The sequence below is a fragment of the Passer domesticus genome, chromosome Z (genome assembly GCF_036417665.1).
Source record: "Passer domesticus isolate bPasDom1 chromosome Z, bPasDom1.hap1, whole genome shotgun sequence".
Lineage (NCBI taxonomy): Eukaryota > Metazoa > Chordata > Aves > Passeriformes > Passeridae > Passer > Passer domesticus.
The window spans coordinates 38,493,705-38,517,065 of NC_087512.1; the positions used below are offsets into that span (position 1 = coordinate 38,493,705).

At 39.1% G+C, this 23,361-nt stretch overlaps 1 protein-coding gene across 5 annotated transcripts in view; it reads left to right on the forward strand.

The window, feature by feature from the left end:
- Nucleotides 1-14,745, forward strand: part of NTRK2 (neurotrophic receptor tyrosine kinase 2) — a 197,375-nt gene extending 182,630 nt beyond the window's left edge. For all 5 annotated transcript variants that reach the window (XM_064404314.1, XM_064404313.1, XM_064404315.1 and 2 more), the window contains 2 exons: nucleotides 8,423-8,581; nucleotides 9,402-14,745. In XM_064404314.1, coding sequence (XP_064260384.1) covers nucleotides 8,423-8,581; nucleotides 9,402-9,587 — 345 coding nt within the window. In that variant the 3' untranslated portion in view covers nucleotides 9,588-14,745. The remainder of the gene's footprint in view (nucleotides 1-8,422; nucleotides 8,582-9,401) is intronic.
- Nucleotides 14,746-23,361: the final 8,616 nt, after the last annotated feature.

Here is a 23,361-nt window from a genome sequence, read left to right on the forward strand (position 1 = left end):
CTAACTGAAAAAGCAAAAGAGTTTTGAATTTTAGCTGTGACACAGATTTGTAGAGGCTAGTTTTCCAGTGCATATTAAAGATTTTTTTAAAAACCTCCTTAGCCCTGGTAGCCCAAGCTACTTAGGATTAATATAAAAGTGGGATTTGATTTATTGCAAGCTGCTTTGAAAATCAGAAAGGCAGTAGCTGCAATTCATTAATATTGCATTGCAAAATTGTTTTGCTGTTGACTTGGACAGATTAGATGATCATCCTGGAGCCTGTGAGGACTTTAACATGAGTCATTCCAGCTGCTTGTCTACTTAATATCTCTCTTCACTACTTGGTACCACCAGCAGACACTCAGATGTGGAAACAGTGATAAGGTACAAGGGATATAGTAGCAAGTTTTTGTAAGCACTTCAATATCAAAGAACCTCTGAGCTCTACATTCTGAGCTGAAAATCATGCCACATACGGTTACTGGTCACTATATATGCTGTAGCATAACTTGATATGGAAAATTAGGAGAATGCAGAGTGTTTTAGAAAGGAAGGGCCATCTGATTCAACAGATCTTCTCTGGCTTTTCCAATCTCCTTGCCTTTTCACTAAGATCCTGAATTCCCATGTTCAGAAATTAATTTAGGTCTATACTGAATTCACTGAAATACACTGTTCAAAGTGTCATTCCTTCCAATTTTCCACAGCATATCTCCCTTTCTCATACCTTAGGCTATTGTTTGTTGTTTAACACTAGAATACATTATCATTTTGAATCAGAAGAAATTGTATTTTAAAGGAATAGACCTTTTTCTGTTCATACACACTTGATCTGTGATGCCAAAAACCTGTTATCCATTCATTTTAAGTGCTACAGATTTCTACTCAAGTTAACTTCCCTTCTGTCTTTCTGATAAGAGATGTTTCTTTTAATCAGAGATGTGAATCACGTCATCTTCTTTACAGTACTCGTCTCATCTTACATCCAGAGCACTTAATCTTCTTTTCTTAGAAGAGTAAATGGCCTGTAGTGCAATAACTACTACAGTTTATTAATTATCCTATTTGTCTGGCCCAAATTGATGCTGTGTTGTGAAAAACACAACAATTGGCACCATTTCTCTATCTGTTCAACTTAACATTTTAAGATCTTTGGATGATGCTGAATTGCAAGATGCTCTAGATGATTGACCTATTTTAATTTCATGTGGTATCTCCTCTTCATTTCTTCTTTATGCCAAATTATTTCTAGCCCTCCGTAAGCATTGCTGAGAGGTTTAGTAAGGACTGCATATTGCAATATGTGGCCCATCTATACACAAACATAGGAATAACTTCTCCAAATGCCCTTCTAGTCCAGGATCCTGTCACTGTGAGAAACTGATAACTGTGAAATAGTATGGAAACATGCTAAGCACATATTAATATTTTCCTCAAGTACTCTCTTAGCCTCCAGCATTCTGCAGTTCCAGACCTTCCTGGGCCAGAGACAGTATTTTCATATTTGATAGTCCTTGTCAGATTTTATCCTTCATCAGTTTGTTTAATCACTTTTTGATCCCAGATAAACTTTCCACATTGGCAGTATCTCATGTCAGTGAGTTCCACAAGCAAAAGTACATTAGGTGACAGGTGGCCTCTTTTTGTTCATTATGAACCTGCCATTTACACATTTTTCAGTACCTTCTGGTTGTTTTGTTATGTGAACATCAGAGTAACTGGTCTTTCTTCATCTTCTCCATACTGCTCATGGTTTTATTGAGGCTAATGAGAAGAATTTTATCTCTGTGACACAAAATTGCCACGCAATAATAAAATGATGTTGAGTAGTTTAAGAGAGAATTTACAGTGTAATAAATGTTGTAGACCATGTTTCACTTTTCTGACAAAACCACTGATAGAATTAATAAATCAAGGTTAAAAGTGAAAATGAAAGGACACGCTTTTAGCTATTGTCTAATAATATGCCTTATTTAATAAATCAGTAACCTCTTGCATTGGAGTGGTATGGCTTATTATGACTATGAAAATAATATATTGCTTTTCTGCAAATAGATATGCAAGACTGATATTTCAAGAGAAGACAGTGACTTCGTCTGCAAGGCCAGGGCATGAAAGAAATGAAAATAACAATTATTGATTTTTTTTCCTATGCTAAGAGAAACATTTGCCAGCTTTTATGAGGGGGAAAGAGCAGATGTTCAGCAAGAGAGAAGAGGTTTTCAGTTTTAGCAATAAGACATGATAATTTTTGCAGAGAACATTTCTTTGCAGTTATATCATCCTGAGATGGGGAAACAAATCAGAACACCAAAATATAAATAGTGAAAAATACCCTAAAATGGCATTATCTTGCAAGTATACTGGATTTTTTTTTTAGGAGGGGGTAAACAAATGATTCAAAAGATTCAGCTTCTTTCTTGTTTGACAGACTAAGGTGTGGTTGTGTTAAAGAGATTGAATATATACTTCTCACGTGACTTTTAATTTGGACATTTGCTGAACTATGTTGCTGCACTCAAGTCTACCACCCTGAATTTCAAAAGGCCTGAAAACAACAGGACTCTGGAAAGATGTACCAGACAAGCCAGACAGGACATTGGGACAGGATCAGGGCTGAACCCCTGACAGTCATTCAGCTTCATTGGGCTAACAAAGTAAAGAGATTACTTTTATTCTCTTGGCAGAAAAAGCATCACTAGTCTTTACAGAATATACAAAGTGCTATGACACATTACTGAAATGTCACTCTGCAGGAATCGTGGGAACATGGGAACGTGAAATGTTAATGAGGAAGTCTGTTTTCCAAGGCTATGCAATTGGTTACTGTGCTTTTCAGTGCATGAATTCAGAGTAATCTACTACTTAAAGAAATTAGGGGGAAAAAATAGAATCAGAAAAGGGTTATGTAACAATGCCTGAAAAAGCTGGGAATTCTATTTGATGTCCTCTCGGAGTGCTGGAACCTCCCCAGACATGGTCACTGGCATTTAGGAGGAAGACTGTTCTGACTGTCCTGTCCCTTGTTAGCCGCTGCAGCACCCTGCAGCTGGGTTGTGGAGCCCCAAAGCTATACATCACCCCCAGCACCACAGCCCCTGGTTACAGTTAGACTGGGCTGCAGCTGGCATGCATTGCAAAGGAGCAGCCAATCCCTCCTCATGGTACTCAGGTGACTAAGGCATAAACCTGGTGTGAATTGATTGAGTGGGCATCTTAGCAACAGTACCCGTTGATTTGCCTGAGGGTCAGGTTCTGCAAGAGAGATCTGATGGGCTGGCTTAAGGACAGCTGCATGAGGCTCAACAAGGCATAGTGCTGGGTTCTGCACTTGGGTCATAACAACCCCATGCAGTGCTCTGGGCTGGGGCAGGAGCGGCTGGAGAGCTGTTCAGCAGAAAGAGACTTAGGGGTACTGGTCAACAGCCAGCCAGGTAGCCAAGAAGGCCAATGACATCTGGGCCTGTATCAGACATAGTGTGTCCACCAGGACGAGGACAGTGACTGTCCCACTGTACTCCACACTGGTAAAGCCACATCCCAAATCCTGTGTCCAGTTCTGGGCCCCTTGCTCTGAGCTACTGAAGTGTGTCCAGAATGGGGCAACAGAGCTGGTGAAGGGTCTGGAGCACAGATCTTACAAGGAGCAGCTGAAGGAGCTGGGGGTTTTTAGTCTAGAGAGAATGAAGCTGAAGGGAGAATTTATTACTCTCTATAACTGCCTGGAAGGAAGCTGTAGTGATGTGACACTTGTTCTTTTCTACCATGGCTCAAGCGAAAGGATGAGAGGAAATGGCTTTAAATTACACCAGGGAAGGTTCAGATTAGACAATAATTTTTCTCTGAGAGTGGTTAGGCATTGGAATAAGTTGTCCAGAAAAGTAGTGGAGTCACAGTCTCTGGAACTGTTCAAGGGGCATCTGGATGTGTACTTGGGGACATGATTTAGGGGTGATTATGGTGATGCTAGATGGTCTAGAACTAGATGATTAATTAGATGATGAAATAGATGATCCTTCAGGTCTCTGACAACCTTGGTGAGTCTGTGTGACGATTCCATCTGATTATTTCTTGTGCCTTGTGTCATATCTGTTCAGCCCCACATACCCCTTGTGCCTTCCATATCTCCGCAGGCTGGCTTCCCCCAGCTCCACCCACTGTCTTCTGTTTCCAGTAGGAGTACAAGGCTTTATTTGGTTTTCATTTGGATGATTGTGAGAAATCAATTTTCTCACAATCATCAGATAACAAGGCCTTGGATTTCTATGGCAGCTAGGCCATGAAGTTGGAATAGTGAACATGTCAGGGTATAGACAGATATATTTTTAATTGGAACAACTTAAACTATAAAATTTGAGGCCCTGCTTCAAAACTAAGACGTGGTCCTTCTATAGCAGCCCTAGAAGATTAATGTTTGCAAATAGATTAAAACAATGTTTAAGGCCACCTTCTCTGTCACCTTTCAAAGTGCTAAATTCATTGAAAAGATGAATTTAGCTTTTGCTTAAAGCGGTGACAAGTGCTAATGAAATTGTATTGTTGAAAGTGCAACATTTCATACATTGTGGTAGCTTTTCCTTAGAACAGCTTCTTTAGAGGGCATGACAGCTCACTGATTGGGCATAGCAGTCTCCTCCCTGTGAATTTTTTGCATGTTGCAGAGGCTAATTCACCAGGTTTTCTAGCCCAGTGCTGCTAGTGAAAGCAGCTAGTAAAAGCTAGCTAGAATATAATGAAAGGCTATAGCTGGGCTAGCGTGTACTTTCATAAACTGGCGTATGGAAGTAAGTTCTTAAGTCCATATTTCTGTAGAAATACAATTCTAAATAAAATAGAATTGTGATATTGTGTGGTCTTATGATAATGCAGCTGCTTTCAGATAAGTATAAAGAAAATCTACTCTAATATGTATACATAAAGTGGTCATACAGCTACATTATCTATTTTAAAGTCATAGCATATTAAGTTAAAACTCTAATGCTTTTAATCCTGTCATAACTTTAGCTAGACTGAATATAAAGGCTTTATTTACACATAACTATAGCCTGTTCAGCACAAAACCATTTGAAATGTATGTGTCTCAAGCAGCAGTGAAATTACAGTGTGTGTGGCACAGACTTTACACTGCAGAACACTGGTGATACCTGTGAGCTTTGTAATAACCTGCATTTCTTATTAAAGGATATGCTGAAGGCATCTCTTTGAAGCACTCAGAACCTTTACACTGTGATCAGTGAAGTAATGTTTTCATTCACTGGTGCTTCTTGGATAAAAACCTCCTGGCCTTGTTGAGAGTATGGCAACAGCAAAAGGCACCCCGCCTCTCTTCACTGCTGTTATGGCACAACCCTGCATGCTTGGACTCTTAAGATAAAAATCAAAAGAAGCTCTCAACAGATGCAATTTGTTTCAGGCACCCTGCAAACAGTTGTGTCAAGTCCTAGGCTTCAGTTCAAAAAGCTCTGAAGTATGTGCTTCATTTTAGGCATACAACTAGCAGAGTCCTTAATGCTTTTTTGAGCTGAATGAGAGTTGAGTCAGTAGCCACTGACTTTTAATAGAGAAGGAAACATGCATTTTGAAGAAGTTCCTTTGGCCCATACTTGTGGTTTTGATGGAACTGAACTGAAGTGGAAGGTGCTCTGAGACCATGGGTAGACGCACAGCATGCCATAGATGATCAGTGTTGCACAGGTTATCTTGTATTCATTGCGGTGCCATCTGTCAAGGAGACCACCCTGTATAATACTTTTGTTGATATCTTGAAAGGCAATAAATTCTATCTTCATAAAGATGTTGAGGTGTTTGAAGTAATAGGAATGACAGGGATGGAGAAACCTCAGGACTTCTCAGTTCTGGTTAAGTCCTCTGTCCAGTGAACTCTTGTGCCTTCAGGGACAGAAATGGACACAGCTCCAGGCAAGATCTGGGAAGAACACCAGTGAACCCTGTGCCTTGTGCTTACCTGTAAACTGAATTCTTGGTGTCAATACTAACAAGTCAGCCTTGCTACAACTTCAAAGAGAGACAGCTTGGTGTGTGATGTTACACATCAGAGGTGATGTTACTCTAGAGGAGATTGTCCTTCATTTTCCTGAGTTACATTGAAAACTCAGCGCAGAATCCTACCAGAAATAGACTGGATATGTACTGAAAAAACATTAGATTTGAAGAGTGATTGGGGATTTTTTTAAATGCTTTTTCAAAATCTCTTGATTTAAGATGTGACAAAAAAAAAAAAAAAGCCCAGGACAAAAACCAACCAAACAAAAAACAACCAAAAACAAAACTTAAGGTTACATGTTTTATTGTCTCGGGTTTCATTAATTTTTAAAGTAATGAGTCAAAGAAATTGCTGAACAAAACCTGTAGTAGAGGTTATATGATGAGCAGATGTAAGAGCCATTTTAATATTTGATGAGACCAAAACGTTCTCATCACTAACCATCTTTTCATGGCACTTGCTTTTTTAATGGGTTTATGTGGCTGCATATTTCTAACGGACTAACTTTTTTTGTCTTTCTAATTAAATACCTCTAAAGACTGGCTTAAAAGTGGTGGTGGTTTGGAAGTGTTTGGTTGTCATGTCAGTTTAGGTTATGATAAGTTGGGAAACTGAGTGTTTGGTTGCATCTCAGTATGTTGGTGTGTTCAAACTCTCCACATCGAGGGCCCTCTCAATCAAAGGTTGATGAAAAATACCAAAGCACAGAGACTTATAACCAGTCTTCTGCCAGAGAGATATACTGTTAACATAGAGACAAATGGGCCAAATTGGAAAAAGCACTTAAAATGTGTATTCATTCTCTATCAAGGCAGTGCACAGGAAATGGGTCCCTTTTTAAATGGCTTGGACACCTGTGCAGAGAGACCTGCATGGAGTCAGAAGCACATCCACAGTGTAGCCAGAAACTGAAACAGGGAGCCACGCCTGTCATTCAACAACCTGCAAAGTAATATTCCTCCATAACTCACTCATATATCTCATGTGGAGAAAAAGAACCTCATAATAAACCAAGTCTAAGTCTATGAACATTTTAGCATGACTTTCTATGAAATCAGTAGTGAACATGGATTTCACTACTGATGAATGTCTAGTGATGCACAGAACAGGACTGAGCTCCCACAGTCATTGCTGTTTGGTGTGCTGCACTAATCGCTGGCAATTCAGTGTTAGTGCAGCATTACCATAACCCTAATGTATATCCTGTGTGATTTAGAAATGTTAATCCCAACTGTTGTGTTTTTCTTCCATTCACTGTTTGAACATGAGAACAAGAAGGCCATTATTTATAACAAATGTTACATCTCAAAGGAGAAATTATGTTTCAAATTTACAGAATCCTGAAAGTGTAAATGTGGTTTCATAACTAAATATATTTTCAGAACGGAAAATGAGTTAATCAAGAGTAAGATGTCCTTGAAAAAGCTTTTTTTTTTTTATTTTTTTTTTTTTAATATTCCTTGGAAATATTCTCAGCTGTCATGGTACAAAAGTAACTAGCATATCTGTACATCCATATCACAGTATCTCAGCAGTTACACTGTTTAAAAATTACTTAAATAGATTTCTTTATTGATGTGGTCCAACCACAGTAGGACATGCCAGGAACAATAAATTGTTTTGAACCTGGAAATAAAAATACTTAAAAAAAAATAAATTAAGTTTAGGAAACCTACATCTAAGGAAGCTTAATTTTCTGAGGAAAGTTAAAAATGTTCTGAAAGGTCTCAGAAAGACATTAATTCAGTGAAGGTCCCATTCAACAGAAGTTGATTTGAGGTAGGAATCCGTATCTTACAAGTTGTTTGTTATCAAGGGAATATATCCAAAGGACTGGTGGTTTTTTTTTTAATGGACAGAGTTGTTAACATGGAACAAAATAATTTGATGTATTAACTGTGACACTTAACAACAGAAAACAGCACTGCTTTGATTCAGTCAAAATTAGGATATTCAACCATACAGATCCAATCCTACCATTTCATACAGTCAGACCATGGTGTCTTCATATATTTCAGTTGATGTTACAGAGTTTCTAAGAGAATAATCTTTCCAGATTTCATTTAATGAATCTTTTTCAGTTTCTTGAATGTTAAAATAGAGAGTAAAACTGGCCTAATTCAAAGTTGGTTTGTAATGTAATATGGACTTTCCTGTTCCTTAGGTAGGGTGTGCCAAGTAAACGTTCAAGATTAGTTCAGACTTCAGAAACAACATCTTTTGAGATTTTTGTTGAGGAACATATTGTGTGGTACTTATTGTTGCTGGGGGAGAGGAGTTGGAACCATGAATCTGCTGTTCTTCAAAGCTCCTCAAAGTGAATGTTACCAGATGGGGAAAAAAAATAAACCATGGATTCTCCATGTTTAATGTCATCAGACTGCCTTGTGAGGGTCTGAAGAAACTATTTCTAACTCTTTTATTTGCTTTTCTCAGGTTGGGGGTCACACCATGCTGCCCATTCGTTGGATGCCTCCAGAGAGTATAATGTACAGGAAGTTCACCACAGAAAGCGATGTCTGGAGCCTGGGGGTTGTATTATGGGAAATCTTTACTTATGGCAAACAGCCATGGTATCAGCTCTCAAACAACGAGGTTCGTGTAATATATTCTCAAATTGAATTGGAAAAGCTGTTATGCTAATTATTGGTGTGGCTTCTCTAGAAAAAGGACAGCAACAAATTTATTTCTTAAAGGCCGACACATATATATGGCAATTTTTTGTGTTGTCATTAACCATATGCTTGAATTTCTTCTTTTTTACCCTTTTCTCCCCTGAATGGATGGAAGGTGTTGAAGCAGAACCAGAACAGTTGCAATTTAATTTTTTCCTTTGCATAGCATAAAGTCTGTTATGGATAGACTATGAGACAATAAAAAGGATCTTAGCTATCTCCTGAACAGATGCATCATACATGGTTCTGTTTCAGAGTGATTGTCCATAACCAGACAGATTAGATTGAAGTAATCAAGATATCTCATGATTTCTAGGCAGTCACAAGTATCCCCCTTCCAGAGATTAGCCACCGTGATACTCAATAGTTTGCAGAGGGTAGAGAGAAGGAGAGGCACTGTTGCTTTATGAGCAGGTTGAAAATTTATCCTCCCTCTGAGGTAGTAGTTGGGTAGAAAGAGAACCTATGGGATTAATTCCCAGCTCCAGTTTCCTTATGGAGTGGTCAGCATGGGTAAACTTAACATGAGTGAATTTATTGCTCTTTGACCACTTACATTACAGTGAATTTTCCAGATCGTATACTGCTGCTCATTCATCTGCCTAGAAAAACAGTCCTTTCCAAAGATGGCTTCATGGCAGCCACCAGTGAGGCTGCTGTGGTTAAAATTAACTCTTACATGGGTGAACTCTATGTAGCTGGCACAGCTGTGGTGATCCTTTGCTTGTGATTTCTCATAGGTGATTGAGTGCATCACTCAGGGCCGAGTCCTGCAGCGACCTCGCACATGCCCAAAGGAAGTGTATGACTTGATGCTGGGCTGTTGGCAACGGGAGCCTCACATGAGGCTCAACATCAAAGAAATCCACTCCCTCCTTCAGAACTTGGCCAAGGCATCTCCAGTCTACTTGGATATTTTAGGCTAAAGTCTCCTAGCATTTCTTCTGGGCTGCGGGAATGAATGTGTTCAACTGCCGCTGAACTACATTCAAATGTGTTCTTAACTTTGACAGTATTAATGACAAAGTTGTGGAGAAGCTTTCAAAGGGCAAGCAATGTGTGCTTCTCCATCTGTAGACACAGTATTGACTTTTTAGACATTATCAAGACGTATCTTCTCTCTTTCTCTCAGTTTCTATCTTTTTTTTCCCCTTCTCTCCTGTCTTTCTAATCAATTTGGCTTCTGCATTATTGTAACTCTGCATAGACAAAGGCCTTAAAAACCCAATCTGTTATATCAGCAGACTCTTCAGTTTGCCCACCAAACTAACAATGCCTTGTTGTATTCATGCCTTTGATGTGGATGAAAAAAAGGGAAAAATATATTTGACTAAAACTTTGTGATTTCTGCTGTATAGCTACTGGGAGTTTCTATGGATTCACCTCATTTTTTTTGCTTCAGCCTGTGGGTGGAAAAAGAAGACTGGTGTTCTCTACATGAAGAATGTTCTTTGCAGGGATAAAACCAGATAGAAAGAAGACACTCATGTGTGATACACTATCTGGAGGACCTTGGGAAATCAGGTGGCATCCAACCCTACAAGAAAACACTGAAGTGATTTGATGGAAGACAAGAAGGGGTCTAGCCATTTCCCTGAAGAGTCTTTCTGAGGACTAAAGGGATTGTTTAAGGAGGTGCTTTGCCAGCACCATTCATTGCCAGAACCAAGTAAAACAAAATAAGATGCTGCCTGCACTGCACGCAATTGTGTTACAACATGATAAGCTAAACGTGTGCCCTTTTTTGTCTTCTGGTAGGATATTGTCATGCCACTGGTGTAAAAATGTTCTCCAGCTAGTCTTTTCTAGTAAAGGCTGAAGCTAGATTTAGTTACATACAATATTAATTTCAAGATTACATGTTGAAACTAAGGATTTTGATAGGACAAACTATAAATGCTGAGGCAGGCATCTCTTACGCTGTGCTTGTCCAGCAGCATATTCCTTCCTTCCTCAATCCTTTCTTTTTTCTTTTTTTTAACCATGCAAGCAAAACTGTGCATGGTCTTTGTCGATTAATGCCCTTTGTGAAGAAACAATCACTCATCTCGTAGTACACCCTCGTAGACATAGTAAACTCATAATGATATAACCTATATTTCATTAGAAGGGGCTAATGGATGACATTAGCCATGTTTAAATGCCTTTACAATGTTATAGATATTATAGGCTGATATAACATGAATAATCTAAAGCACGGAGATCACTGGTTATGTTTGAGACATAGCAGGGGATAAAGATCTCTAGAAAAAACAAATTACTCTGTGGTTATGGCTTGCTATTCAGAGTGCAAAGATTCTGACCTCAGCGTCATTTTTGTATTGGTACTATTGCTGTCATAACCAACATATACACTTTATTAAATAATTTATTTTTGTTTGGATTGGCATTGTATATGTATAACATTTGCATGGCCACTGTGTTGATGACCGCTGCATGGGCATACATGTTGTTTTTCAAACTAGAAGTTGACAATTTGAAATTTAGAGCTAGGATTATTTTTAATATGAATTCTTACAGATGAAAACCTACCTTACCTATTCCTCAAGACTTCTGCCTCCCTCTGTGAGGGGGCGTTATTGCAAAAAAGTGATCTTTCTTTCCATTTTCTCTTTTTATTATTTCTTATTGATATGAGCCAGATCAAAATAGTCCATCTTCGTGTTGGGGATATTTTATTTAATAAATTAAGCATTTTATTTTTGTAAGTGTTCCCATAGCACATTTAATATATAATTTGCTCGCATGTATTATTTATTGAGGCACTTTAAGTTTTTCCTTCAGAAGCTTTTAGAGTTAGCTTATAAAAATTCTGAACATTTTCAGAAGAAAACAGTTCACTGGACACTGATGAAGTTTTACCCTTCTCAATGTCATTGAAAAGGCAGCATTACAAATAAACATGACAGTGTAACTACAAAGCCATACTCAGTATTTCTTTAATAAACTAGATGTTATTTCTTAACTGCTACTGAACTGGAAACACATAAAAAGCCAGAGGAAGATTCCTATAAAATGGGCCTTAAGATTTTATCTAGACTGTCTTGGAAGTTCTCACAGAAAACTAGAAAAAGACTGAGCATCCAGTGAAACCCATTCTCTTGAGAATATGAATGTTATATTTTAAAGGAATTTGAAATTGATCTTCAAAATAACAGTGGTGGAAAAGAAAGATATCAGAGTCCTCTTACTGTGCAGTAGGAAGAGGGTGCAGTTGGTGGAAGGGGCTGCTAAGTTTCTACCTGCATGTTCTGTCTTAGTTTCTTCTGAGGTGAAGAAAAAAGCATCTGAGATGATGCTTTTACTGTGAAAGAGTTCCAGCCCAAAAGCAAGCAGTTGTGTTTTGCAAGCACTGAAAGAATGTATACCAAAAATAACCACAAGACCCTGAAATGTACTTAGTGGCATCTTCTTTTTGGTTTACTAGTGAGACTTTTAGAGTCATTTCAGAGAATAAATAGTATTAAAATGCATTGTGCAATAACATAGCAGTTTGTTACATTTCTAAAGGACCAAATGTTCTACAGAGCCACCACCTATAACCTTGACCTATATCGTTAATGTTCTTGATAGTGCATAAAATGTATAATCACAGTAGAAAAGCTGTAAACTGTAGCTATACATAGTTTGCCTTTGTTCATGAAAAGATGGGTAAGTGTAGCAGAGTGAGCAGAGAAGAGGAAGAAATATGTTCAAATCACAATGAAGGGTGAGTATATGTGCATATTCATCATGCTTGCACTGTCAGGTAAATCGTGTACACTAAGTATGACAATCAGGCTCATTTAAAAAGTCTTTCTGGACATAGGACTTTCTGTGCTATGAACTGACCATATATATATATATAATATATGTGTGTTTGCATATGGCATATATATATATACACGCACATAGCATATACATGTATGCCTATGTCTGTTGTATTTTACTTATATATGTGCAGACATGCATGCACATTATGTATGGGCTGTGTGTATATGTATAAATTTACATACACCTCTGTTATTACAAATTATGATTAGAGTGCTATTAATAAATTGATAATGTCTGCTGAGTAACCAAATTTTTTTTCTTTTGATATTTCTTTTTCTATATTTGTAAGATTCAACTTTGTAACTGGTGTGCAGTAGAGGCAGTGCTAGAATGCCAGAGATTTAACAACGAGCACTTTTCTTCCCCAGATGATTGCATAAAAACATTTCTTCCATTCCCATCTCACTTGTTGATGTCTCACAATTAAATTAACAGATAAGCTTCCAAGCTCAGAAAACAGAGTTTGTTTTACTGTCTTTTCTGGGTTTGTGCTCCTGTTGTTTTATTGTTCTAGCACAACGGTGCATCTCCATTCTCATTTTGTGCTTGCCTGCAGTAACTAAATAATTCCAAGAATGAGCTGGACTATTCACACTGCAACATGACTTGGAGAACAAGAACACTGACATTCAGGAGTAATAATAGTAGCATTCGTCGCACTCTCTCCTTCACTCTCAATAGATCTGCAGAACTCAGAACTGACCGTGGAGAAAAACACTTGTAAAGCAACAGCATCCCATGATGGCTGATGGAGTGTACACTTTTAAAAGGACTGCATTCATTTTGACCTGTAAAGCAAAATATCTATATATTGTCTACAGGTTAATAAGTAACTGCTTTTTTTTGATCTTGTTCTTTTTTTTATCCTTGCTACTTTTTATCACTTTCTTTCCTTTTCTCTCTTTTCCTGTCTTTCCTCCTTCTTTCCTTCTCTTTTATTTCTTTCTTTCCCTCTCTTTTTGTCTCTATCTGTACCCTCCCCACCTTTATAAGAGATTGTGGTTGATGTAGACTTTTACAAAACACTTTAAAAAGAAATTAAATAACCCAAATGACTAAGGTATAATGTATATGTGCTAGAACTAGTCCACATTTGGGTTGTTGTGGCCTGTAACTGAATTTCAAATACTGCTATAAAATGTGGGGGAGGGGAGAGGGGAGGGACTGAAGAGAAAGTTGTGTTGGGATTGCTAAAGAGAATGAAGGTTTCAATAGCACAGGAAGTTATGTTTTATTTTTGTGAGGGCTGGAATAAACCACTGCTGCTTTGAAGAAGAGGTCATTTAGAGCCTTAGTTAAAACAACTTTGTTTGGGCAGGGTGGGGGGATGTATTGTTCATCACAAATATGAAGCAAAAAAAGAAAAAAGTGTACATGTTGCAGGGAAAACACTGTGAAATTCACAATAGAAACCAAGTGACTATTTTGCCATCTTTTAAACATATGTCTCAGGAGAAGAAATGGGAAATGATGGGTGTTATTTTTCCGTCTATGCATTCTGCACAAGGTCTGTGGGGATTTTTTGTTTGCTTGTAGAAGGTTCTGAGTGATGACTGGCTGATGTTTTATAAACACTGAATATTTGAGCAAGGATTATGGAAGCTGCTAGTAAGTGAGGCCATTGATTAGAATACATGAGAAAACAGAACAAATCAAATCTATCCAGAGGCCTAATTCTTGCAGCTTATGTGTACGTTTCTGTAACTTATGGAAAAGCACCTAAGAATGTTTTATATACAAATAATTTAATTTAACATTTATGTTTAATTGAATCACCAGTAGAGAGAGAATCAATTAATTATGAAATATTTGTCCCAGCCCTTCTCTCCACCTATACTTTATGTGTATATATTTCTAGATATCACTCCGTTTGTCACTTTAGGTAAAGAGGAAGATATCTACATACAAATATAAATCTCTATATTGTCACCAAATTGTGACCTGGTGTGTAGAGCTATCTTTCTCCTTTCTTTTTTCCTTTTTTTTTTAAATTTATTTAATGTGATGTCTCTGTGGAAATATTTAGTGGTTCTTGTTTTGCAGTTTGTTACAAGTAGTCATTGCTTTAAAACTTTCATTGCATCTTGGCTGATTTCAAAGTGATGCCTAGGTATCAGTGTTAAAAGTTTTGTTTGTGAATCATGTGACCAGCTTCTCTCAACATGACATGGAAAGTCTCTTGTATTACAGTGTATTTAATAAAAATTATGTCTTACAATAAAAAATGTCATCCAAAAGAAAGACAAAATTATTACTTTAAAACACTAAAAATTTTATGTAGTGTTGTGTGTTGTTTTCTGTTGTTTGAATGCCTTTGTTTACCTTTATTCTTCTTAGGATGAAATTAAGGAAATGTTTGGTATACTTAGAAGCATGGCAGGTTTGCAGTCTAAAACTGTGAAGCGAAAGCAGGTCGCTGAACTCATAGTTCATGGAAGAGTTAACCAAAATTAATAGGACTAAGGAATGGCCATCTTCATGGTAGACACATTTTTTTTGTCTTTAGTATCCAAAGGAGGATCTTATTCAAATTCTTGTTAATTTGGGCAGCTGGCAGCAAACATCTGCTTATCTTCTAGCAGAAGTAGGCCTTCAGGTATTTTCTGGCACTTTCCTAAAAGTGTCCCTCAAACTGCAGCCCTGTTAAAAATGTAGTTTTTTCTTTTTAACTCATGTCAGTCCACTATGAATATATTGTGAACAAATATAGCATTAAATCTAAGTCCTTGATTAAGATTCAGAACATGGACAATCAAAGGAAGGTTCAGCAACTGTATTAGTGATCCCTCCATAATCTCGCTTGATCTCAACCAAGCACTTCAAGGTCAGAGTAAAACAATACAAGAGCCACTTCATGAATGTATGTGTTTTCTTCTGCCAAGAGACCTCTTCAAGATTAGATGAGCTGCCTATAAACATTCAAAAGGTCAAAGGAAAATAATCTACTGAGAAGAAGCCTCAGGATTAAACCTGTCCAAAGCTGAAAGTATCATTAAAACACTAAAAAATTTTGTGGAAAATTCATGTTCATGCAGTGGCTTAGAAATGCCTTATCTTTCATGGTAAAATCCCGATGCCTTCTGGATTTGTTGGGTTTTTGTTATCCCAAAAATAAGCACCTCTCTGCAGGCAAGAGGTTGTGATGAAGTCTGTTTGGGAGCAGTGAGAGCTTCAGAAACCCCCAGCATATAGCATCACGCTGCAGTCCCATCAGCATGGGTGCAACAGCCTGCACACACTGCACCCCTATTCCCTTTCCCCAGAAATTTTTAAGGCTAGGGGCATGCAGCTGCAGCAGGGACAGGACACTACCACTCCTCATGGAGGCTTTGCACCTAAGACACAAAGCCAGATGAGCCAGCAAAGCCCATGGAGTGCCTCAGTAGTACACTCAGAATTTTTGCAGTATTACAGCAGGCAGACAGGTACCTCTCCTGAGCAGCCCAGCCTCCCCAAGACTCTAGTTTAAGTTTCCCCTCCCTGGGAAACTCTGTACCCACAGAGTCCCACAGAGTCCCATTGTCCTTTCTAACTCAATCCCAGGTGGAACCTTGGGCAGACAAGAAGTATTTAATCACTTGCTCATCAGTTGGTCCCTTGAGGGAGAAGAATTTTGTATCTTCTGCTTGTCCCACCTGGGCATATGCAGCCCTACAGTATGCACTCTGTATCAGGGCAGAGGTTCAGTTTAAAAACAGTGACTGGTGCCATTTTTGTTGCCTTCTGTTCACTGCAACTGTAAGGGCAAAGATGTTGGTTCAGGTTGTACAAGAGGCTTGTGAAAAACTAATGAGTCTGATAAGCTCCTGAAGCTCTCAAAATATGTCAGAATTGATAGTGTGTTCAAGATCACTCATGCACAGCTCAGCAATATGCTTCCCTCAGAGCACCTGAAGTTCTCTCAGCTTACTAGTGCCTACCTCCTGCATAAAATCCACAGAGAGTTGTGAAACGCTGAACAGGTCAGCAAGGAATATGCAACACAAGTCCTGCACCTGCTACTGCTAAGTCTCAACAAATTTCCACAACTGTTTTCATAGTGAAGAAGCCTTTGTGTTAAATGATTCATATAACTTGAAAATCATCTTGATCACTGTATTGCTTTAAAGGTGATTCACAGTGCCTCTTGGTTGTTCCCATTGGTATTTTTAATGGCTATAATAATTTCCTTTTTAAATGGTGAGAAAGCTTATGTTTAAAAAAATGCATGGCCTTATAAAGGACAAAAAAAGATATCTTGGATCTACTCAGAACAGGGTAGGCAGACTCTACTTAACCAGCTCCCAGGTTTGCTTACCAAAGCAGCTTATAAATATTTGTCATAAACCATTGGTTCTGGCAGGAAAGATTTCAGGCAAGAAAGAAAAATATTTGAAGTAAACACCTGAAGAGCTGTCCAACTAATTTCTATGCTAAGAGCCCCATGCTTCAACCTCTTGAGCATAGATTGACCTGCACAAGAGACACAGTTTCTTCATCAATTCATGGCTTTTGAGAGTTGGAAGATTTTAGGGCTTGGGTCTATTTAATCAGTGATCGAGTAAAGAGTACTAGTAAAAAAAAACATAGGCAAAACAGTGGAGAGGAGAACAAATGTTTTACTTTCTTGAACTGATAATCATATCATGCAAATAAATTTATTTTAACAAGGAATAAAAATTTGAACTAAAGAGCATGTGCCCTTTATGGCTGGGATCTGTATTAAATAGAATGCAAGGCAAAAGAGATGAATAAGAAAAATCAGGGAGTAAGAGTATAAAATATGCTGTAAAAATTAGACATGCTGTCTAATTTGTTGTCCTCATGTCTGACCTTAAAGACAAATAAAACTGATACTTGGAAAATTATTTACATATATTTTGAGCACTTCCAAGATGGAAGAAGATGTTTCTAGGTGTAGCAGTTCTTTATTATGATACAATGACTGCTAGTGTTATGGAAAGTCCACATCTGTCACCACTATCCTGATTTTTGTCTTTGGGTTTTTTTTCTGAAACAGTTAATTTAAATACATAAAAAGTGATATACTGGTATTCAGTGTGTTGCAACATGGCCAGAGCTGACTGCTGGTTCATTAATCTGAGTTCTCCAGTCAACCCAGTTAGGAACTGTTGGGAATGGCTAAGTAATTTATTGATGATTAGCAGGAGTGGAAGTATTGATTTATACCAGTAACTCTCAGGGTAGGTTCCTATTCAGGGTAAACCAGGTCCTTTTTGGAAAGCTGAGGCTGCACAAGTAATAACAAGGCATTCATCACCTTCTGCTTCACAATCTGAAACCAATTTACAACTGGTGAATTACAGCTAATCAAAGGGGGAAAAATTTCCTCTCTTGGACACTTTTCTGTTGCCCTTCTACCCAGTACTACTAGCCCTGGACCTGGGTAATATTTAAATTGAAGGTCTTTTCTTTCCCAGCTTGATTTAGCAGGTCAGAACCTCCCAGTCTGGCAGAGGTGATCAACTTTACCCTTGAAGCAGACAGTTCTTTGCCAAATGTTTTTTGCACCTGTGTCTTCTAATTTCTGAGCCCTGCAGAGACAGCAGATGCTCTCAATATGTGTGAGGGCAGGTGAACAGTATGTTTTATCCATGTAAAAGAGAGGAGAAAAAACATGGAAATGGGAGCCAGCACAGCCCACAAAACCTGACAGAAGCTGAACTTGTGGTCTTCAGGCCCCAAGTAGGGCTGAGGCCTGGGGTATCTACTGAGAAGCAGCATGGGAATATCTCTTCTCAGCATGCTTGCGCCTTATGGCCCAACACAGATGTTTCCCCCACTCATTATGCCCCACCATATGCCAGGGATAGACCAGCTGCAACACAGCTGCCTCCACAGAGGAGAGCACTTGCCTTGGCCCCCAGCCTCATGTGACTGTTGGGCACAGTCCTGGCAAACAAGATGTCCCTGTCCTCAATTGTCTGAACTGATTCAGCTTGTGCATGTTCACACCCTGATAGAAGTGACTGACATGATTCCTTTCCACTGGCAAATGCTGGTGAACTGCTAACAACAGGATTCCTCTTCCTCTGCAGTGAATTGGGACAGTCCCATGGTATGCTTACAGAAGTGTTGTGGTGTATCTCCAGCATAAGCAGGGTGCATGTGTTTGTGGTCAGCTTGAAGTCTTTAATATTCCTTGACTCTTTCCAGAGGTCTCTGTATCAACCCCCAGGACTGATATACTGGAGGAGAGGAATGAGGCAACACACTTCCACTGAGGTGTGCAAAGGACTAAGTGTGCAATGGTCTTGGTCTAAGGTGAGTGGGAAAATATATTAATCACTGTGATGGGAGGCTCCTGTCATTCTCTTCATCAAAAACACTGCACACAGCTGCTCACACTCCCATATTCATGCACTGCCATGATGTCAAAGCACACAGTCACCAGTGAGAGAGCTGCAGCACTGCCTGTCTTGGCATGCACAGACTGGTGTTTGTGATAAGGGGTGCATGACCTCAGGAGTGCACCCTCAGTTTTGAGTGAACATGCTGGATGGGAGGTACCACTCATTGCCACTCGCAATTTGCTATTGTTTGCTGTGCAGTGAGCTGATGACTGCCTTTGTCCCTGTATCTTGGTCTTTGCCATTTTTGGGTGCCCTGTGCAGCTGCTTGAGGTCAGCTGGCAGTGAAGTGGATGACTCTCAAATAAACCAGGAATGGACACCTTGACTCTGCAAGACATTGTCTAACTTCACCCTGGCACGGCAACTGATAAATCCTTCAGTAGCATAATGTAATACCTGTCCGGGTTTTATTGCATCCATTAAATCTATGAACAAAGGAAGAACAATATGGCTTGTCCTAGAGACTAATCATTCCTTGGAGACACATCATGTTTGACTCAATTTCTCATCCTGGTGACCAGCTGGGTGGCAGTAGCAGAATTTGCACCTATGTGCCTCACCATTGTGGGTGAAATGCCTGCTCAACAAGATGCATCCTCACAGCTCTTGCTGAGGTTGGTTTTGAGAGACAGACATCAGCAGAAGGAGAAATACACTGACAGGGCTCTGGACAGAGTGGTGCCAGATGGGCAGAGGAGCAGTCCTGCACTCCTCATGCAAGCCACAGCTTTTGCTGCAGCTGATCACTGTTTCTAAAACTGTCTCTCTATTCATTGAGTGATTTTTTTAAAGCTGTTGAGTTAGTCTTTTCAGAGCACCACTGACATGCCCAGCTCCTACAATTAACATTTCAAGAAAAATCACAGCCAGGAACAATAAGCCCTTAGGAGACAAACAAATGGATCTCACATCCCCTGCTCCCCTCTGCCACTTCAACCCAAAGTGGAGGGAGTTTGGCACAGAATTTGTCTTCCAGGTCCTCAAAGCATGTAAGTCTGCAAAAGACCCATTATAAACTCAGGTTGTCTCTTTCTGCTTTGGATTTTCTTTTTTACTGCTTTGTGATTTGGGAAATTATGTGGACAATTGTCACTAGCACCATGGGAGTTTAGCAACCCAGAATCTGAAGAGTCTTGGAATAAGAGAAAGCAGATGGAGACTAAACATGGTGCCATTGATTCTGCAGAGGCCACAGAATAAATATGCACTTCAGTCAGTTAAAATAACACCTATTGGCAGTAATTGTTGTTGGGTTTTTTGCCAGTGGGAGTCTAATCACTCTGGCAAGAGCTACATGATCCACAAGCTGTTACAGTGTGCTTTTGGCTTATCTTGTGTTGTACAATCTCACAGATTTCCATACTAGAAATTATGAAGGCATCAGTAATGTTTGCAATATGAAATAGATATTGCAGGATATGCAGCTTTCCCAAGCTATGCAAAATGCTATTGCACTATCATACAAATTTCTTAGTGGTTATTTTTAGACTAGATTTACTGTTAAGCACCTACGTGGCTGTGACTCAGGGCAGGGTCCAAAAATGTCTTTCCAAAGTCAGAATGGCACATAAAGCAAATTTGGCTGCCAGCTCTTTTTGGACAAAGTTAACATTTTCCTTAGAAAGACAGAAATACAGCCAATGAACATGAATATTCTTAATTTCAAGTCTGTGGCACCAACAAACCAGCCTAGCCTCCGCACAACTAGCAGCATACAACTGCAGAACTGGTGTTGTTGAGGACTGTAGAATCCAAACCAGGAGAGTATGGGCTGTGATGTGGGATGTCTTCTGAGACCCTGCCCAGGCATCAAACCCTGCTGCTGTTTTGCCTTCCAGAGGTCAAAATCTAGGAATCTCAGTGGAACAGGTTGAATGCTACAAGATTTGGGAGAGGATTAAATAATCTCATGTCAGACTAAGAAACTGAGCCAGAGCCAGCCTGAAAATCCCTGAAATTGACAGTCTGTATCAGTACCTTGAAATGCTAGCAAAGCTGTTGCATATAAACTGAAAACAACAGTACTAGTGAAAGGCAGAAAAGTGCACCTGTTATTATATTGATCCTTCTGGCTGTGTGGCTACCTGCTCTGTTACTGACAGCATTCAGTAACACTGTCACATTAAGGTAACCCTTCCATTCTGTTATTTTCTTTTCAAAACATACCAGTGATTAAATCTATGTGGGCAACCGGCATCTTGGAAAATAACGCAGCACAGATTTATTATGTTTTACCTTAAAAAGACACTACCAGCTGCCACCTGGCCTCCATTCTCACCCTACACCTGGCAATTCCCTGGTGAGGAAGACATTCAGTGGAAGAAATACACATCAGCTTGTTTTTTTAGTGGTGCTTAGATGAGGTTAATGCTGGCCACCTTCCTCTTACTGGTTATTCAAAGTTAAGTTTCTACATCTTCCACTTCTTCTCTGACATAAAGACTTTGTCAAGAGAGATGATTTACCATGGAAGTGCCTCTTAAATAGCCCAAAATCAACACATATCAGTATCTGTACAATAAATACAATAGAGTACTACTTACAATGCATTATTCTACATTCACTGAGTGATAATTTGTGCAGAGGGTTGCAACTAACCCTTATTCATTCAACTATTGGAAAGTAATTATTCAAATAAGAAATGTTCTGGGCTTGGGAAAGAACACAACTGACAGGTGATTAAAAAGGCAGAGCTCCAGTTGTTAAAATAGAGCCACTGATGAGGTAGCCATTCATGAAGAGGCTGATACACCCCTGCTGGGTGCTGGGTAAGACCTGTACTCTCAGAGAAGTGCAGACTTTTTGTATGTTCTAAGAAGGCTGTGTTTTATTTTGTAGGAGATCATTATTGGTATACCGAGTTGCTGCCAGACCTCAGAAAGTCAGGATACACGGCCATAAGCCAGGCAGAGGGAGTTCAGCCCCTCCCTTCCCTGAGATGGGAGGCATTAAAAGACAACTAGAAAACCAGTGATATTTACTCTGTTGTGAGCCTGAAGACAAGACATGGTGTTTCACACCAAGGCGTGGGTCTTCCTAGTTTGGGTTGGGTGGGTCACAGCTGGCCAGGCTACCAGGAACAGCTCACAGCAAATGTACGTTTTGTATATCTCCTAGATCAAACAAATAACTGTTCTGCCTCAGACTGGAGTACAGGACACAGTGCAGATTTTTCCAGCCTGTTGCTCTGCATTGGGAAGCTCTTGCATCTCATTCAGTTGTCTCTGACACTGGGACTTTCACTAGAAAAGTGTGCAGACTAAACTGCTCTATTGTTTTGCTTAGTTGAACTATTTTTTTTGTTTGTTTTAAAGAATACAGTGTATCATGCTATGACACTTGTAGAGATTATGAAGAACGGATTTTCTGGTTCAGTGGTTCACTGCTCTATTTCACGATGAGTAGGGGAAGGAAGATCTGCAATGAATATCTATAATGAATATCTTTCACCTCTCTCCAGAAATAAGTGGTAAAAATTTATTTTATGCAATTGGTGAGACTTGCAAGAGATTAATTATGCTCAGGTGCTCCAATGCCAGTCTGAATGATTTGGTTGAATGAGCATGGGGGTGGTTGAACAAATTTTCCATCAATTTCCTCCTTTCTTAGTTAAATAATTGTTGTGATGCGCTAGCATACCCATATAAATGACATCCTGAAGACAGGACAATTTATGCAGCAGTTCTTCCAAATCCAATTCTATTTGTTATCTGCACAGTGATTAGAATTTACTGTTGTTTGTGATGCCACTGAATGAGCTCAGTGAGCCATTACCATAAGGACTTCTGCTCCTTGCCTCTTCACTGATGCTTGACACAGCAGTATGCTCAGGAAAAGATTGCCTTCTCACATGCTTATTCATCCCTTTATTACAACTGTTCATACAGTTACTACTGGAGTTCTATTTCAATTTTAAAAATTCTAAAAATGCCTTAAATAACACAGAATGTTAAAAAAAAAAGTTATCAGTGATACAGTTTAATACTGCCTTTTACTTGCTGTTGTTGAAAACGCATTATTTCAGTGAAGAACTAGGTCACTTCAATGCAGTTGTACAATAAAGAAAAGAAATTACAGCTATATGAAATATAGCAAAATACAGTCATTCTCTGGAAACAAACAATGCAAGGTTCAACAAAACAGAAGTGACTTGTTTCACCTGCATGCAGAGAAGTGGAGATAAAAGAATTCATGCTGCCTTTATTAAATTTCATAACATGAAAATTGATAGTGTGTGCTTAGTCTTCAAGGGAAGTGCACTATCCACTGGTGTTTCTTCACTGTCAGACAGTTCCTTAAGCTTTCCTTTAAGTCAGTGGAAATCCTGCTGTGGCTTTCAGATGGCTCTTAATCTGACTACTGTTGCATAGAGTGTATTCACACACCCTAGGCTTGCAAAAATCTCCCAACAGATATAAGTTTTCCACCAAAAAGAAACACTGAGACACTCTAGACACAAATGTATGTTTTTACCTACATCTGAGATAATGACTACTTTACTGCTCAGTTGCTTCTCATGCTCATCAGCTTTTCC